Source organism: Ovis canadensis, chromosome 12 (assembly GCF_042477335.2).
Source record: "Ovis canadensis isolate MfBH-ARS-UI-01 breed Bighorn chromosome 12, ARS-UI_OviCan_v2, whole genome shotgun sequence".
Lineage (NCBI taxonomy): Eukaryota > Metazoa > Chordata > Mammalia > Artiodactyla > Bovidae > Ovis > Ovis canadensis.
In genome coordinates, this window is record NC_091256.1 from 15,725,499 (window position 1) to 15,743,696 (window position 18,198).

An 18,198-nucleotide genomic window follows, 5' to 3' on the forward strand; every position below is an offset into this window, starting at 1 on the left:
TAGTAACAATCGCTGGAAAAGAGAATTTTGACAGTGACTGCAAAAGCTAAATACCAAGCCCCTCTCCCCCCAAACCCTGTTTTTTAAGGAAGTGGACCATTTGGGGTTATTTATGCCCAGGTTGCCTGCCTTGCCATCAGCAAATAATGATCGAGTATTTCCTGGCCCAGCTGTCATCCACAGGCAGGAGCACAGCGTTGGCTCTTGCTGTTTTAATTTCACCTTTGGGGCTTGAGAGAGGGCCTGGGACGTGGATGACTGCACTTTTGCTCAGCTTGGCAGTGTGGTCCCTGTGTGGTCACTGCCTGGAGCCCCAGACTGGAACAGTCCAGTTGGCCTGGCTTAGCTCGGGTCAGATTTTGGAAGAGTCTCTGAGCCCAGACTTATGTTCAGAGGTTTTCTGGTGAACCTCCTCGTCAGGAAGTAAGTAGGAGGAAGCTTCCTTATAAATGTTTGCCTGGCTGGTGGGTGATTTCATAGGGGCTCCACAGGGCCCTTCTTAGGGGGCTCGGAGCAGAGTGTCTATGACCTGGCAGCTTCGTGTCCATGCCAAGAACAGCCACAATGAGGGAAAAGTCACAGTGCCATGCTGGGTGGCAGGTGTGAGGGGAGTGTGAGGGGAGGAGGGGTGCTACCAAATTCAAGGTTCAGGTCACTGGATGTGTCGCAGAGAGCCACTGGCTGGCCACGTGTGTGCACCGGGGCCTCAGATCTTTTCTTCCATCTCCATGAACTCAGTGAGTCACCTTCTCCCTGACAACCTGCCTCCCTGTCACTGCCCAGATGTCCAGCCCCTCACTGTTTTCCTAGCTCCATTGATTCCTAATTAGAAAGTGAAAATGACATTTCTTCTAGGCCTTCTGGAGTGGGGCGGGAGCGGGGGTTGTCTGTACTCGGTCGTTGTGACTGGTGGGGATGTGATGGCAGAGACGGCGGTGGGCACGCCTGAGCCCGAGGAGGAGGCTAGACGTGTCGAAACTGAACGTGAAAGATCCTGGAAGTGGAAAATCGGCTTCGGTCACCAGGCTCCCTCAGTTTCCCCTAGGCCAGTTCCGGGACCCCGGAGAGCTTTTATTCTCTGATTCTGTGAGGCAGGAACAAATGAGCAAGTCTTTTCTGAAGTTACCAAACCACTCTCTTGCCCTCTACTGCCTGCATCCCCTGGCCAGGGAGGGGCAGAAGAAGGAAGATTTTCAGAGCATACATCCAAAGTCAATAGGTGGAGTGTCAGGTGGCAGGGCCCAGCCCCTCTCATAAGCCACCGGGGTCCTCCTGAAAACTTGCTGTTTCCTTGTTCCTGGTCTGAGTTTGGCCTTTAGCCCAAGCTTTGCCTGGCGGCAGCCATTAAAAACACATCCTCTGAGATCCCCTGCAGCCTGTGCCCATCCGAGCCTCAACATTCCCATCTGTACAATGGTATACAATCTGCTTCTTTCCAGTGACGTATACTGTAGTTGGTTTTCAGCTGTCTGTGCTACCCGGGTCGGGGAGAGTTGTATTTCCTAACCAGTCTGTCCTTCCCATGCCAGGATTAAAAGAAGCAAACTCCCCAGGGCCCCCTTCCTGAGCTCTTGTCTGAAGTACAACATCGTCAAATTATGGGACAACTTGGAAAATGCTTTCAGTCACGTCATCATGGCTCTCTTCCTTCTAAGATACTCAGGGTTGGGGAACCAGGAATCTGTAACGTTAGGAAAAGAAGTGGCCCTTGTTAACTGAACCTTTATGCTCAGAGCAAAACTGGTAGGTCTATATCAAGGCAACAAACAGGCAAAGGATGGGACTTGGTCAGAGACTGGAAGAGGCAGAAAAGAAAACCCGACATGCTAATCAGGGAATGTTTCAGCCAAACAGGACCAGGAGGCAAACAGCGGCCCCCTGACTCAGCGCTTCAGTACTCGTGATGTCTACGGGCCACTAGGAGTGTGGCATCGGGTCCATTCCAGCAGCTGGCACCTCTCTGCTGCCCATCTAGGTTTCAGCTGCCCCCTTGGATGGTGGGCCGTGGGGTGATGGCTCAGCCCCTTGATGACAGTGAGGGGAGCTGTTTGGTCTGGTAGGCCCAGTGCCTGTAAGTCACGCTGTGTCACTTCAAGAAAAATGGAGGGCTTGGTGGCCCTGGACTTGGCAAGCAGCACCACCCACAGAGAGTACTTCCTTTAGTACGGGCTCTCCATTCTCCATTAGACGTTTGTCAAGCTCTTAGCCCTGGATTATCCGCACCAATGGAAAATAATCACATAATACATGTCTAAAATAATACTTGACTGAAGCGAGGTGTAAGTCCTTTCGTGGAAATACCTCCCTCTCTGTATCTGACGGGAGCTGATTCTGTACTTCCCAGACCCCACTGGCTCCTGGAGGAGAGGAAGAAACCCCCCAAACCCTTGTGGAGAGTATGAGAAGTCGGCTGCCAAGTCAAGCACTTGTCCTGAGTTACCTGTGACAGATGGACACCCCTGCAAGCGTTAGGATCTGAGCTCGATTTTTGCATATGCCAGTAAGGACCTCAGGACTGGTCAGTGAAGTTTTCGCTCTTAGTTCCAGCTCTCTGAACTTTTCCACTTCACTTAGCCAGGACAGGAATAGGTCAGCTCAGTGACTGAAGAGAACAAATTACTGGAAATGATTATGAGACTTTTTACACACAGGCCTAAAAGAGGAAAACAAAGACTTCTCTAGAATCTTAAACAGGGAAGCGTGTGACCAAAATAAGCAGGCTGTAAGTCCAAGCATGGCGGTGCAGTGCCATGACCAAGGATTTCGTTTGTGGCTGCCTTGTGTTCAGTGGCTCCCGGCCTCTTTCTGTCTCCTCAGTCTTCTCATCTGTAAAATGGGGATTATCTTGCCTACTTTATAGAAATGTTGCATCAGGTGAATGTAGAATGTGAAAACATCCAGGAGTGTGCCTGCTTGGTAGAGATACTCAGTGAACAGCAGCAGCATTGTTATGCAGCAAGGTGAGACTGGGAGGGTTGCTCCCTAATCCAGAGAACATGCTTGATCTTAGGAAAGGGAGTGCTTCCCTGTATCTTGGATATTTCCCATGGACACTTGGCTGATTCCAGCTTCAGAGACGGAAGTCCCCCTGCTCCTCATCCCAGAGATGTGGGTATCAAGCTAGCTGGGGATAAGAGATTAAAACCGGAGTGTTGACAGTTTCCAGCAGTGGCCATGGCCTTCTTAGCCACCTTTGCCTCTGGCCCTTTAAATTCAGGCCCCTGCCCCTCTCCAGGTATCCGTTAGCCCATAAAGGAGTGCGTTAAGCCCATAAAGGAGTGCTTGAAGCCTTAGGGGTTCCCCCGCTTCCTTCCTGGCCAAGATTTCACTCAGATCTTATCTCTGTTCAGCTCCAAAGACTTTGCTCTTGGCTCTGCTCCATCCCTTTGAGCTTGTACTTGCTCTCCCCACTGGTGGACCTCAGCTTTCCCTGGAACACTCTGGTTTGGCAGCCTCTCCTACTTCTGGAAGCTGCTCCTGACCCCTGTCCAACCCCTTGGACAACACCCTGGCCGGCAGGTGCCCTCCCTACCCCCAGGCAGGTGGTCAGGCAGAATGCCCAACCACTGCATCCCAGACAGGGGCTTACAGGGGCTCAGAAGGAGGAAGGTGCCAGCCAAGGGTGGCCAAGGGAATCTGTTGAGGAGGTTGGAGTCAGATCCTTCATATCAGAGTGGGAAGTGGAGAGCCTCAGTTGGTTTTACGGTTTAATGCAGGGATTGGCATTAAGGCTGTAAATTAATTACCGCTCTTGAGCCAGATCCAGCCTGTGGCCTGCTTCTGTAAATAGTTTTGTCGGAACACAGCCAAAAGTTATTCACTTCAGGATGGTTTTTGGCCACTTCTGGGCTGCCAGGGCAGAGTGGAGCAGTTGCAACAGAGGTTTTACAGCCTGCAAAGTCTGAAGTATTTGTTCTCTGGCCCTTTATAGAAAAGGTTTGTGACCCCTGATTCAGTGCATCAGGCTTCCCCAAACAAGGAGTGATTTGAGGAGCCCAGTCCTGTGAGGTCACTTCAAGCTAAACACGATAGTCCAAAACCTGGGGTAACACGTACAATGTCCCCTGACCCTCCCACCAGGGCTATTCACAATGCACCTTGGTGTATTAAGTGTGAAGTCACTCAGTCGTGTTCGACTCTTTGCGACCCCGTGGACTGTAGCCCACCAGGCTCCTCTGTCCATGGGATTCTCTAGGCAAGAATACTGGAGTGGGTTGCCATTTCCTTCTCCAGGGGATCTTCCCGACCCAGGGATCGAACCCAGGTCTCCTGCATTACAGGCAGACGCTTTAACCTCTGAAAGTCTTCCAAAACTCCTGCATAAAACCCGCTTTTGGTTTAAGCCATGTTTCCCAAATTTCTTTGATCTACCAAACCTTTTCCTCAGAATAGCTTGTAACAGTCCTCAGAAGCTAGTGTTTTGTGGATGCCTCTGGAAAACACTGCGGAGTGGTCCTATACAGTCTGGACTTGCTCCCATTCCTGCATGCAGTGAGCTGAGGGACTGTGGCTGAACTCTATACCCCTAAGGGCCTGTTTTCACATCGGCTGGATGGGATGATGGTGACTCTTCTGTCTCTCTTTCAGGTGTTTGAGGCAGGCCCCTGCGATCATGTGCATGAAAATGGTCTAGAGCCAGGGGTGTGGTGTCTTTGATTCTCGATGATGAGTTTTGCTCTGATCTGGTGTTTAGCAAAGGTGAAGTGAGGAAAGCACTAGGTCAAGGTCACGAGTTCCCTTTTCTAGTCCTCATTCTGCTATTCCTAACTGGGTTAACTGAGAGCCTTTCAGCAAGCTGTTTTGCTGCCACAGGGTCTCAGGTATCTCACCCTGGGCAGTGGGTTTTAGACTGGTTGATCTCTGAGGATCTATTAGTGCTGAAGTTCTATAATCCATTTGGTTAGGTGCAGGCAACTTCACTGCTTATCCAAAACAGTGAGCCTTTCTCTCCCAAACCATGAAGAGCGTATCATATTTATGCTCTCTGGACAGCGTCTGGGTTCAGCCCCAGCTTTGCAGAGGCAGCAAGGTAGGATTTGTGGTACTGCTGGCTGCTTAGGAGGCAGGGCTGAGCCTTCTGGGACTATCTCCCTGACAATTCCTGACTTGATGTTGGAGCCTTTCTGTCCCTTCTCTTCCATTGCTTGAGGGCTGCTCTGTCCAAACGTGAAGCTCAGACAGCTTGCTGACAGATCTGGCAATGTGACAGAGCAGAGGTGACACTTGACGAGACGTGACACCTGGGACCAGAGCAAACCCCCAATAAGCATGTGATGAAATGGTCGCAAAGCAGAATCCACATAAAATTCCTCTTGGCCATCTCCCTTCTTATCCACCCCTCTTACCATAACCGCTTTCCAGCTTTATCAACAGTCCTTGGCATCAGGAATTATAAGCAGTTGAATAAGAGGAGCTTTATGAAGAAGATGAGAATCTACTGAAAAATACCCTTCTCCTTCATGAACTTAGGAAAATCCCAGAAAATCTTGACTGGGTCAAAAGGTCTACAGCATACTGAGTATGGGGCCAAATGGGGAGGGATGAACGGGGAACAAGTGTTCTTCCTCTTGGTCCCCATGTAGGGACCTGTGGGGTCATCTATGGGCCGCCCCCGCCCCCCCCGCCCCCCCCCCCCCCCCCCCCCCGCACATTGAAAGCGCTTCAGAGCATCTTCATGGGCAGGGTCACCAGAGGCCACAGAGACCACGCCCCTCCAGTCAGCCATTCAGTATAGTTATTTATTGGGGGCTCTGCTGAGCTGAAGTTCTTCAGGGATGTAGTAAGAAGGGCAACACGCAATCACTGCCCCTAGAGCTTAGAACCTACTGGGAATGAGTCAAACCTGTGCAGTAGGCTGGGTGCTGACAGACATCAGAAAAGGGGGCACCTGTGAGGGCTAGGAGTGACGGTTGAAATTTTGTTAACATTGCACTCTGATTGGAAGCCTCTCATATTTTCAGACCTCCAGGAATGGAAATTTCATGCCTTATCCTGGTCCACTGACCTCCACCAGTAGTGAACTGATTCTGTCTTGCAGCCTTCTTTGAGTCACGGTGTCACTTATGGCTGTGGAAAATGCTCGACCTTCCTTGGCCCAGCCTTTGTCTCCCTAGACGGAGTCCCATTCCCCCAGCTCCCTCTGCCCCAGCTCGTTCACGTGGAGGAAGGAAGAGAAGAAGCTGGGCTACGGTATTCAGTCCTGGTTCCGCTTCCACAGTGACCGAGTGGCTTATCCTTCCATTCCTTGGGGTCCCGGGTCTCTTGCTGGGAGACTCAGGCTGGTGTGGAGAGGAGGAGGGTCAACCTGGAGCCTCTTCCTTCCCACCTGGGGTGGCTGGCCTGGCTGGAGGCCCAGCTCCGGGGACTGTGTCATCTGAATCAAGGTGACCCCTGATGACCTTCCTGTCTTCTGAGCTGCACAGACACAGAGCACACTGTGAGGGTCCTGGGCGCTGAGCCTGATTCCCCAAGAACCACCCTCACCCGCTGCAAGCGTCAAGGACTTCTTGACACAGACGGTTTCTAATCAGACCCTTAGATCCGCAGAGACTGGGCCAGGCCTTCAGGGCCCTGGGTCTGGGAAGCTTAGCCCCTTTTGCTTGCTCCCAGAGTATCTCACCCTTTCTTTGCCACATCTAACCACCGTGGAGCAGTCGCTTTAGATGTGTTTAAACCTGGGCCTGGTGCTGTAAGAGGTCTGCAGAGGGTGCAGGCATAGTTTGGCTGTACCTCTGGGCCCTGTACTCCTGTCTGCTGCCAGCATTGTTCACGTGGTTCCTAGGCCTACACTGAGCAACAGTCTCACCATTCTCTGAAGAACGTCTCCCTAGGCTCTCGGACATCACCAGGACGTAAATAAACAGATGACTTTCCCATTTGACAGAGAAAGGAACCAAGGCCAAGCTTGGCTAGCATGGCCCAGACTAGCATTTAGCATTTCTGCATCCAGCAGTCCCGGACGTGCCCCAGTCCTGAGGGTGTCAGAGGGGAACGAGCCCTCCCCTCTGCGGGCCTGGGGCGAATTAGACCCCACTCACAGCTCTTTTTCCTCTGGAGCTTCCTTTTCCACAGAACAAGGGTCACCAGCATAAGCGGGCACAGCACCGACGAGACTGGAGTCAGGATCCCGCAGAAGTTCTCTTCCAGAGAAGCGCTGCAGAGGAAGCAGCAGGAGTGGGCGTCAGAAGAGCACAAGAGAGGGGGGCCTGGAGAGCCCTGCACCCCTCATTTTAGAGGCGACCTGGAGGCCTGGGCCGGCCGGCTGCCCTCGTCCCACCGCTGGCCGGTTAGTTGCTGACCTGGGACGCGGTCCCCTGCCTCCCGGTTTCCAAGTCCTCCGTCCTGTCCCTCCCCGACCACCTGTGTGGAGTCCCTGCCAATGGGCCGCAGGGGCCAAGAGAACTGAGTCAGGGTCAGGGAATCCATGCTAGGCATTTGGCTCTGCCGCAAAGTGTCTCTTTGTGGCTTCGGTGAGTCACCCGCCACCCCATCTTGCCACCTGCTGGAGCTTTGTTTCCTCATCTTTAAGGAAGCAAAAGTCCCAACAGTCCCACCTAAATATTCTGAATATTCTGTTGCTTAGATGTTTGCTCAGTCACGTGAAAATACTCAGATGGCGTTCTCCCAGTGAGGACCTTGGAAGGAGGGAGCATTCTGACCCCCCGTGACCTTTGCCCTTCACTGTCCTGAGGCTACAGAGGGGGAGCAGAGGCATGAGCAGACCCAAGGGCGCATGAAGCTGAGCTCACTGAGGGAGCAGGCAGATGTGCAGCCCCAGGGGAGGGGGCCTGGGGGTTACCTCTTTACGGAAGACTCCCTGGCTGGGGGCCCGAGGGGCCCCACTGCCAGGGCCTGGCTCGGCATCACGTGTGAACCACCGTCTCTGGCAGGGGTGCCCAGGTCGCCGTCACCGCTTCCCTCCGCAGATGCCATCTCTATGCGGGTTGGCTCTGAGGTCCACACAGCTGCAGCCGGGATGGTCCCTTCAACGGAGCCCAGGCTCTGTGGCTCAGAAGCCGATGTCTCCTCTTGGAGGGGTTCCCACATCCATCTTTCTGAGGCCAGGGTTGATGGCCTAACGCTCCCTGCCGCTGTCTCAGTGGTGCCCGGGGTTGTGCTGATGCTCTCTGTCTCCTCGCTTGGCCTGTCAGCCCCAGGAGTAGTTTCCCTCTCTCTTTTGCTGGCCGTGGCCCTGGTTGCTTCTGAATTGCTGGTGCTCCACACCAGACCCCGTTCTGTAGCGCTGGTCATGCCTCTGACTGTTGAAGCCGGACTCTGCACAGTGGGCACAGTTGCCCAGACGGAGCCCTCTGCCTGGCTGCCTGTCCCTGGAGCCAGTACTGCAGCTGCTCCTGGGGTTTGCCCTCCCGTGGCTGAAGCCGTGGTTTTCCTGGCTCCTGGAGTCAGGGCAGCCGTATCCCATCCTGTCCTCTGTCTTCCTGTCGTCTGGGTGTTTCCTCGTGTGCATCTTTTGGCTGTTGGGGGTGATGCTATTTCAAAGGATCCTGTGATGAGCTCACCATAGGCCAGAGTGGCTGTGGGGATGGTTCTGGAAAGACCTGTGTGAACAGCAGAAGGAGGCCTAATGAGAGGGCCGCCCGGGCAGCCTGCAGGCTTTAGCAAAGGACATCAGGCTTGAGGTGTCTGCCGCTAGAATGTCCCCTCACTAAGCAGTGCCGTCTTTGGCCAGTATATTGGATAAAACAGAGAAAGCCAGTCTGTTGCGAATATTGACACTTTATGTCCCTGTCTCGTTTTCTGCCCACGTGTTCTCTATCCGACTGCCCCAGGACCCCGTTCTGTCCTCCATGTACTGCTCTGCAAATGAGAAAAAAGGAAAAACTCCAGTCACAGCAGAGTGGCCAGTGTCTGCAGATGGTTAGAGAGCAGCCTCTAATCGAACAGTGCTCTCTCTGGACTCCTGCCTGCCTGCACCTCCTCTCACAGCCTGGACGCCCTTCCCTGGACTCCGGACAGCTCTCCGGAACTGACTGCACAGGACCCCGGCCTGGCCGCCGCCGGACGCCTGCTGAGAGGCTCCGCCTTAGGAAGGGTTCCGTCCTGCCCATCTGACCTGCTCCGCACGTCTGAACAAAGAGACGAGACCATAAGAAGCCACATTATCTAACCCACTGGCTTCACGGAACCCTCTTCAAATACACATGCCACAACGTTCAGGGGGAATAGGGTGGGATCGCTTAGGGGGAGACCCTAGTATTGGGCCGTTGGCGCAGCTGGGCCATTTTCCCTGGTATCTACCTTCCCTCCGTCTGAAATGCAAGCCCGCACCTTCGGCCCTAGCATGACCCCAGCTTTCATCACTGTCCTTGTGTTTAACGCCCTCCTGGGCCTCTGGGCTTCCTGTGGTCTCTCCCCCTTCCTAGAATTCACCACACCTGACCCGCCAGCCGCCGGCCCTGACCTGGAGAGACCGTCAGGTTCATGCTGAAGAAAAGCGCGTTGTTTGAGCTCCCGAGGCCGCAGCGGTAGCGCCCCTCATCCTCCGGGGTCAGCTGGGACAGCCTCACCACGAACAAGCCTCTTTTCGGGAAGTCTGCGAGGGCCACGCGGCCGCGGTAGCGCAGGTGCGTGTAGTGGTTGGTGGACACGATGGTGCGGCAGACCCCCGTTGAGGGCCTAAGGCGGCACCAGTACTTCCTCTGGTGGCTATTGATGGCCGAGCGGGGGTACCGGCACCGGATGGTCACAGCTCCCCCAGACTCCCCGGACACCAGCCGTGGGCCCGTCAGTGCACTGGCGGCTGCAGGCAGAGGGAGAAAGTGTGCTAAGTGTGTCGCCGTTTGAGGAGCTCTGAGCTCCAGACTGTGCTAGAATTAGGGAACAGGTCAGAAAGTGCCCCTGTGAGAGTAGAGCTTTCGTTGTTGTAGGTGTTTATTTGCTAAAGTCATGTCTGCCTCTTCTGTGATCCCCCATGGACTGTGGCCCTGCCAGGCTCCACTGTCCATGGGGTTTCCCAAGCAAGAATACTGGAGTGGGCTGCCATTTCCTCTTCCGGGGGATCTTCCCGACCCAGGGATCGAACCTGTGCCTACTGCGTTAACAGGAGGGTTCTTCACCACTGAGCCACTGGGGAAGCTAAAAAGAACCAACATAGAAATGTCAGTGCTTAGCACCAGATCAGGAGTGGCCCCAAGGGGTGGAATGGAGCTGTGTGGAAGTCCCCATCTGAGAGATGAGAATGCAAGAATGATCTTACCACTGTTCAGCTAACCACCATAGAATTTACCATGTGCCAGCTGATCTTCTGAGAGTCTGCCCAGAGCCTGGGTTCTAGCCACTGGGTTCCAGTGCAGATGTTTTTTAAAAATGTAAAAGAGAGATACTAGAACAACGAGGTCCCACTGTATAGCAGAGGGAACTATATCCAGTATTCTTTGATAAACCACAATGGAAAAGGAGATGAAAAAGAATATACATATACGTATAACTGACTCACTTTGCGGTATAGCGGAAATTAATACAACATTGTGAATCAGGTATACTTCAATACATTTTTTTTAAAAGAGAGATGTTAAATAGTAAAAACGGAAGCGTTTGCTTGCTGCTGAAAGGAGAGAGTGCCGGAAGCACAGGAATCCTGCCCTGCTTGGCGGTACCTCCTCAGACCAGCGCTTGCAACACTACTCACTTTTCTCTAGAAGTGGAAACCACCAAGGGCTGCCGTCAAAGCCGAGCAGAACTGTGACTACGTCTGCTTTGGCAGTGCCTGTGATCACAGCTGAAGCTCAGTCTACGGCCCTTTCACTGACAGCCTCTTCACACTGGCTCTGGGATGTCTCTGCCCCTTGACAAAATCTCAGACATAATTTCAAGTACAGTAGCTTTTGTAATCTCATTTGGATAAGAAAACACACAGCCCAGTGCTTCTTGCAATTCCAATCTCTTATCCAGTTGAAGCCTTTATCCTTTCTTCCAGCTATGCTTGGAGGCCTGATGTTTGGGAGGGGGACAGCTCAGGGTCTTTGCTTTGCTGGACCCCTTTCTCTACTCAGAACTGCTGTTGGGGCCCCTCTGGGGCTGGGCTTGGAGGGGAGAGGGGAGGGGAGGAGGAGTCCTGACCTGCAGGTGGCATCCTCCGGGCAAGGTCGCATCCTTCCCCGTTGCCTCCCAGATTCCCTGTCAGGGCCTCTCTGCAATTAGTTCCCTCCTGGTAGGAACTGCCTCTGCTCCTGCTGGCCTTTTAATGGCCCCTTGACATCAAGCCTGTGACCTGGGGCCGCATACCCCTCCGGTTGAAGTCACAGTCCCCTGTGGGTGGCCCTCTTGCTGGAGGCCCTGGGGCAGCTCCTTCTCTGGGATCCACATTTGGTCCCTGCTGGAACCGAGCTGTTGGGAGACTGCTGGGACTACAGCAAGCTTGTTGAGTGGCTTCCTAGAGGTCCCTTCTCTTACTCCTCTAAAAGTGGGGAAGAGGTGAGCCCTCTGTCCCTCATGGACAGATGGTGCAGGGCGCATCACACTGCCTCTTTCCAGAAAGCTCTTACTGTGAGCTCTTCTTTTTGACCCCTGATGATTCTGCGGGTGACGACATGGGGGGCTATTTCTGGAACGACCAGCTTTGCCATCTCTCTCCACAGTCCTGTCCAGGTGCTTCAACATCTTGCTTTAGAATATGGGTGCCTGGCATCTACAATTTTTCTATGTCTTTGAAAGTGAAAGTGAAAGTCGCTCACTCGTGTCTGACTCTTTGTGACCCCACAGTCTATGCAGTCCATGGAATTCTCCAGCCCAGAATTCTGAAGTGGGTAGCCTTTCCCTTCTCCAGAGGATCTTCCCAACCCAGGGATCAAACCCAGGTCTCCCGCACTATGGGCAGATTCTTTACCAGCTGAGCCACAAGGAAGCCAAGAATATTAGAGTGGGTAGTCTATCCCCTCTCCAGTGGATCTTCCTGACCCAGGAATTGAACCGGGGTCTCCCGCACTGCAGGTGGATTCTTTACCAACTGAGCTATCAGGGAAGCTCCATGTGTTTAACACCTCTGAACCCAAGAAAGTTTAATCCTGTTGCCAGGACTGGCTGCATAATTTGCAAGGCCCAGTGCAAAATAAAAATGGAGGACCTCTCGTTCCAAAGTTACTAAGAGTTCACTAAGGCAATAGTGGAGCATTAAACCAGGCACCTTATAAATGGGGCCCTGTGACTGCACAGGGCACATGCCCATAAAGCTGGCCTGCCTCTTGCATATGTCTTAAGCTCTTATTATAGGAAGAGTCAAGACCATAAATGTTAGAGATAGATCAATACTCACTGTGGGTTTAATTAAATGACACACTGCAACTATGGCACTGTTGATAAAGTTACATAGCAACTTATCATAGAAAGCAAGAATCTTTGTAATTACAAACAAGGACTATCTCAGGACAACAATGATGACGCTCTGATTTCTGGAATCTGTGTGTGATCTACATGTGTGTGTGTGGGGGGCAGAACAAGAGGATTGATGAGCCCCATTGATCAGCAGGATGGGGTGTTCTGACTTTGCAGTTGAGAGCTGATTAGGAATCCTTAATCAACTTTTGCAAGGCACATTTTTTTTATCTTATCAATATCAAATTTCATGCATCCTTAAGAACTTGTTCAGTGGATAACTGGTAGCTCTTGCGTGTGTGCGTGCCAAGTTGCTTCAGCCGTGTCTGACTCTTTGCAACCCCGTGGACTGTAGCCCGAGAGGTTCCTCTGTTCATGGGATTCTCCAGGCAAGAATAGTGAAGTGGGTTGCTGTGCTCTCCTCCAGGGGATCTTTCCGACCCAGGGGTCGAGCCTGCGTCTCTTATGTCTCCTGCATTGGCGGGCAGGTTCGTTACCCCTAGAGCCACTCAGGAAGCCTGACTCTTATGTAAGCGCTTAATTATGTATGATAAAGGCTTTGGGAATTTTGGACTAGTTGACTGTGAGAAGTAAAGGAAGGGCTGGCGTTTTAGGGTCAGTGTGATGGCTCCCAGGGGCCCCTTTGGTGGAGGTGGTGCCCCTGCTCTCATTCACCCACCATCTCCCAGTAGTGTCCGCTGTGTGGCTTCAGGCAGGGACGGGCAAGTGAGGCCTGCAGCTGGAGACTTGGTGTGAGGAGGTGCAAGGGGCACGTGGCAGGAGCAGGGAGAGCCGGCTTGGGCCTGGGGTGGATCACTTCTGCCCCAGCAACAGGATGAGAAAGGCCCCACCTTTGACCAGTGGTGGGGCCCAGTGGGGAGAGAACCAGCCTGCAGCCATCTGAGATGGGGTCTTCTGTGTGCAGGGACCACAGCGGGGAGATGGCCCCTGGAGGGGTCCGCAAGGACATTCACAAGAAGAAGCACCAGCTCTGAAGCCTGCCAGGCCAGAGAGCTCCAGGCCACTCCATCAGGTATGAGCAGCCTGCCTCCTGCTTCCCCTCCCACTCGCCACTCTGACTCTGTTGGGGTCGCAGGTGCCAGCTGCCTCCGAGGCGGGGAGAAAGACCAGGGGAGAGGGGAAGGCAGCCTCACACCCCTCCCTGCCTTTCTGACTGCAGGCCTGGGGTGGCCAGGGTGGGGGGCATATCTCTGAATGAAGATGAAATGGTTGACCAAAATATTTAGCTGGTTACTTAAAATGATCCAATTAGAACTTTCGAGACTTGAAAAATCATGGGCCTGCCTGAGTTTTCATCTGGGGGCCAGGAAGCTTGCTCCTACTGAAAAATTTTAAAGGGGGCAGTGAGAGATGAAAATAAAGAGGTGGTGTGATTATATCTCAGAGGTTTCTTGCTCCAACATTAGCTACCTTTGATTCATTAAAATCTGATTTGTTTATAAGCCAAACAAAATTGTTTTTGGTGTTATTATTTGTTGTTCAGTCAATAGATCACATCTGACTCTTTGTGACCCCATGGACTGCAGCACACCAGGCTTCCCTGTCCATCACCAGCTCCTGGAGTTTACTCAAACTCATGTCCATTGAGTTGGTGATGCCATCCAACCATTTCATCCTCTGTCATCCCCTTCTCCTCCTGCCTTCAATCTTTCCTAGCATCAGGGTGTTATCATAGCATTTATTTGTTAATTTACTCTTTCAACATTTTTTATTAAGCAGCTACTTGGATACTCTGGGCACAAACTTATTGCCTTCCTTAGTGGCTCCCCATTACCATCAGAAAAAAACCAGACACCACAGCATGGAGACAGGACTGTGCTGCCCTGTCTGAGCCTGATCACCGCACCAGCCTGCAACTTGACTTTCGTCCATCTGTCCCTAGTGCCTGACACAGGGTAGGCCCTCCCTAAGTGTGCATTGACTAAAGAACAAAATGCATCCATGTGGTTTTCATTTACCCATCTGGTTTCTTTGTAGACTCTGCGCTCTCTAAGGCAAGGTCTTCGTCTTTGCATGACTGGTACTGTGGCCTGGCACTTGAGTTATTTTAGAATGAGTGCTAATAGAGCAGCGCTATCCTGGAACCCATATCTCGGAAATGCAGCTGACTTTCAGTCGTCAACTTGAATTGAAGAGGGCAGAGACAGATCAAAACACTGAGTATCCCAGCGATCATCAGGTCAGACATACACCTTTTTGTGTGAGCTCTTGCCTCCCACACTCTCCCTGGGCCCAGATCCAATCACTCCCTCTCTCCAAAGCCATGGAGAATGCCTGTCCTTTGGAGGGGTTGCTGAAGGCCACTGAGGTGCCCGCCAGGCTGCAGCCTGGAAGGCTCAGGTGTGGGTGTGCACGCTCTGAATCTGGCTGTTTGGGACTCACCCGGCAGCAGGCACATCAGGAGGAAGATGAGCATTCTCCATCCTGCCCTCTGGCTGGTGACCTGCAAGAAAAAACCACTGTCAATGAGGAGGCCTGAGAGCAGGCGAGTGAGACACCGGTCCAGTAGCCCTGGGACCTGGTTGGTCGCCTTCTCACTCTGGGATCGGGGTGAGCTCAGCAATGGGGCCGGATCAGCTCCATTTTGAGAGAAGCCTGGCTCCATCCTCATGGCCCCAGACACGCACATTTGGCCTGGCTTGCTGCCACCAAGCCTGGAAAAACTCCCTCCGTGGCATGCCAGCCCCAGCACCCGCTTGCCAGCCTGGGGCTCTAGATCTTGGGGAGCACTGTGTAGTGGAAACTCTCCAAGCCAGAAGTTTAAGCCTTAGTTGGAACTGTGGGACCCTGGAAAGGTTACTCAGTGTTGGAGATCAGCTTCCTCTCCCGGGGAATAAGACTCAGTACAGGGTGCTGTGCCACTTAAATGAGTGAGTTAGAAGCGTCCACAGGGGGCCTGGTGCCGAGTCTCCCACTTCCCCTTCTGTTTCACAGAAGGATTGCGTCCTTCGAGGAAAAATCTCACTGGTGTGAGCCTCCAGGCAACAGCAGGAGTTAAAAATCAACTCTCAGGCCAAGTCATTCCTGCCTGAGGGTCCTGTTCGGTCTCTCCTCCACAAGCTCTCGAAATCCCTCCCTGGCCCCTGGCCCTTGCTGATCTCCCCCTGCTCTGGTCTCTCCCACAAGCCGGGGAGGTCCTGGAAGGTAGGACTTTGAACCTCCAGGCTCTGAATTGGGATCTAGCCTGGTGCAGTTGCCCAAGGCACGTAACTGAGCATAACCAAACACGTTATGAACAAGAACCTCTCACTGTTCTGACAAACACCATACTGACCATTATCAATAGCCCTTTGTTGCTTGCTGATTGAAAAAAGGCTAGGATTGTGTTAATACATTATGCTTACTTTGTAGTCCCCAGAGGGTTTTCATGGATGCTTTTTGGGTGGTTAAAAAAATCTCTTCTTTGAATATATCTACTGCCTGCAGCTCCTGGGACCTGTGGATACTTTTTCTAAAGAAATCAAACTGAAGTTAGCCATTGTTTCCTCCTTCCCACTCTAATACCTGTCCTGCTCATGTTGAGAACGGCTTCATACAGTCATAATCTGGTCCCCTCACCCCACTCCCTGTCCAAATGGACAAAACCGCATGTGGCCAGTGGCCAGGCTGGGCTTGGGCTAAATGAGGAGAAAAGGGAACAAGGTGGGAGTGGTGGGGGTGTGCAGAGGAAACAGGAGAAGGGGGAAGGAAGGGTGAGGCAGGAGGTGAGGGAAAGGAGAGAGAGGAGAGAAGGAGTCCGTGGTCGGCTCTGTGATGCAGCTTGCAGCCTCAGCATGGCTCTGCCTGGCCATGCCCACTCAAGCCTCTGCCAGCTGTACCCAGGTGGAGCCCTCAGGGTGGTCAGATTCGGCAAGGTTCACAGGTTCCCTCTGCCTCCTGTCTCAGGCACCGTCATGGCAGCCTCAAGCCCTCCCTGCCCTCTAAGCTGCTGGCTTCCTGCTCTCATCTGGAGGCTCTCCCAGGTGTGTCTGCACCTAATCTGTTGTTTGATTAATATCCACCAGGTCCAGGCTACTTCTGGGGCTGCTGTCCAGGTTCCTGCAGGCGGGTTTTTCTCAAGTGCCAAGTGCTGACACAGCACACGCTGGGGCCAAAGTCTGCACAGCCCTGCCCAACTTCTCTGAAGCCCCAGTGGGTGCAGCTATCTCTTGGCTGCAGGAGCAAAACTGCCTCTGCAGGGCAATGAGGAAGCATGGGGTGTGAGATAAAATGCCTCCAAGGAGTTATCAGCCTTGATTGGATGTTGCGAGGATAACATTCAACGGAAAGTCTCCAAGTCAACAAACCTCTTTCTAAGAGACAGGGAGCCCCAACTCAGTAGCTTGAGGCCAAATAACTCTAGGATCGTGCATCGCATTTTAGAGGACAAGGCACATTGGGGAATTCTCTTGTCCCTCAGTCCCACTGGGAAGGGCTCTATCCCAGCTTCAGCCCAGGCTGGTGTGTAACTCCTCAAGTCCTTGCTTGAGGCAGGAAGGAGGCAGGTGTAGAGAAAGAGCACAGAACCAGGATTCAGGAGGTTCCGTGTTGCCCATGGCAATGACCTTGAGCAAAGCATCTCCACAGCCTCGCAAAAGCTTTGACTGAAGGAGCTCCATGCTTCCTTCTCCTTCTTAATGTTAACATGTGTGTGTGCTAAGTTGCTTTAGTTGTGTCTGACTCTTTGCAACCCTAAGGACTGTAACCCTGCAGGCTCCTCTGTCCATGGGGTTCTCCAGATAAGAATACTGGAGTGGGTTGCCATGCTCTCCTCCACGGGATCTTCCTGACACCAGGGATTGAATCTGTGTCTCTCATGTCTCCTGCATCAGCAGGCTGGGTTCTTCGCCACTAGTAGCACCTGGGAAGCCCTTCTTAACGTTAGTTGGTTCTAAGTCACTCAGGGGACTGTAAGGAGTCCTACACTCTGGAGGGAGGGAGAGTGGGAGTGAGAGAAGAGTAAGACCAAAGGAGGGAGATGCTGGCCTGACCTCCAGGATCCTTCCCTGGCCCCTGGGAGCAGGGCCTGGTTGTTCTGGGACAGTTGCTGCTGCCCTTCATCACCCACATCAGGAGACAAGCCCCCAACCCCTTGGGGAAAGCCTCGTCTCACCTTTGGATCTCCAGGCTTAGCTGGGGATTCTAGATCCATCTCAATCCAGAAATAAAATCCACTTGGACTTTTCCTTTTCTATTTTTGACGTGCTGATGATTGGAAACCTTCTAGTTTCTTTTCTTTAAACCTTGAGGCTGAGTTGGCTGTCCGATGCACTGGAAGGCAGCTGGAGTTAGCGCTGGAAACTGGAGGCGTGAGGCATAGGGCTGCCGCTCCCCACTCTACACTCCCATCAGGTCGCTTCGCACTGGGCCTTAGTTCTTATTTCTTATAATAGGGAGCCAGTCCAGGCCCCCTGTCATTCCCACCACCCCTTATTCCTGCAGAGCTTTTCCAGGGGTGACGACAGTAGCTTTAAGGGAGACTCACAGACACATATCCTTCTACCACTTATGTCCCCTCCAGTCCAGGGCCCAGAGTTTTTAGAATGCCCCAGGTCAGCCAGTTCATTCAGAACTCTCCTGGATAAGTGATGCAACAGCTTGGGCAGAAGAGAAAATTCAGGAAAGGAATTCCCCTGCTGTCTGGCTGGCAGCTGGTGCCTACTAGCTGACCTGTCCCCTTCGACTTCCATGGGGGGGCAGTTTGAGGCCCTGACTCCAGTTCAGCTGGACGCTTGGCAGCTACCACTCATGCTCTGGACAAAACACAATACAGTGAATGAGAGGATCTCCATGGAGAGGGAACACTGGCAAGTGTAGCTTATCCAGGTGGATGACGTCCTTCAAAATTACCCCAATGTTTCCCTGTGG

The 18,198-nt window shown here is 52.8% G+C and overlaps 1 protein-coding gene and 1 long non-coding RNA gene across 3 annotated transcripts; one reads left to right on the top strand and one right to left on the bottom strand.

The window, feature by feature from the left end:
* Positions 1 to 315: 315 nt before the first annotated feature.
* LOC138415811 (uncharacterized) lies at positions 316 to 13,804 on the top strand. Its single transcript, XR_011247426.1, has 4 exons — positions 316 to 423; positions 7,072 to 7,285; positions 8,790 to 9,584; positions 13,256 to 13,804. It is a non-coding gene; the product is annotated as an uncharacterized lncRNA (long non-coding RNA).
* On the bottom strand, positions 5,718 to 17,905 carry FCAMR (Fc alpha and mu receptor). Of its 2 annotated transcripts, none has more exons than XM_069544368.1 (6): positions 17,444 to 17,905; positions 14,734 to 14,794; positions 9,422 to 9,760; positions 7,799 to 8,558; positions 7,038 to 7,153; positions 5,718 to 6,414 (listed from the first exon to the last, which is right to left on the bottom strand). In XM_069544368.1, exons 1-6 carry the CDS (start codon positions 17,480 to 17,482, stop codon positions 6,230 to 6,232), a joined length of 1,500 nt encoding a protein of 499 aa, XP_069400469.1. In that variant the 5' UTR covers positions 17,483 to 17,905; the 3' UTR covers positions 5,718 to 6,229. The 2 variants fall into 2 exon arrangements, with proteins under 2 accessions (XP_069400469.1, XP_069400470.1); XM_069544369.1 differs by lacking the exon at positions 17,444 to 17,905 and adding an exon at positions 15,696 to 16,299.
* Between the last annotated feature and the right edge of the window lie 293 nt (positions 17,906 to 18,198).

Excerpts from the sequence above, each read along its gene's own strand:
- FCAMR (XM_069544368.1), bottom strand. The coding sequence starts at position 17,482 with ATGGATCTAGAATCCCCAGCTAAGCCTGGAGATCCAAAG. Across the intron at positions 8,559-9,421 it reads GAACCTGACGGTCTCTCCAG|GTCTTTCCAGAACCATCCCC; the intron begins GTCAGGGCCGGC and ends CTGTTCACACAG. Across the intron at positions 6,415-7,037 it reads GCTCCAGAGGAAAAAGAGCT|CTCAGAAGACAGGAAGGTCA; the intron begins GTGAGTGGGGTC and ends GTGTCTGTGCAG.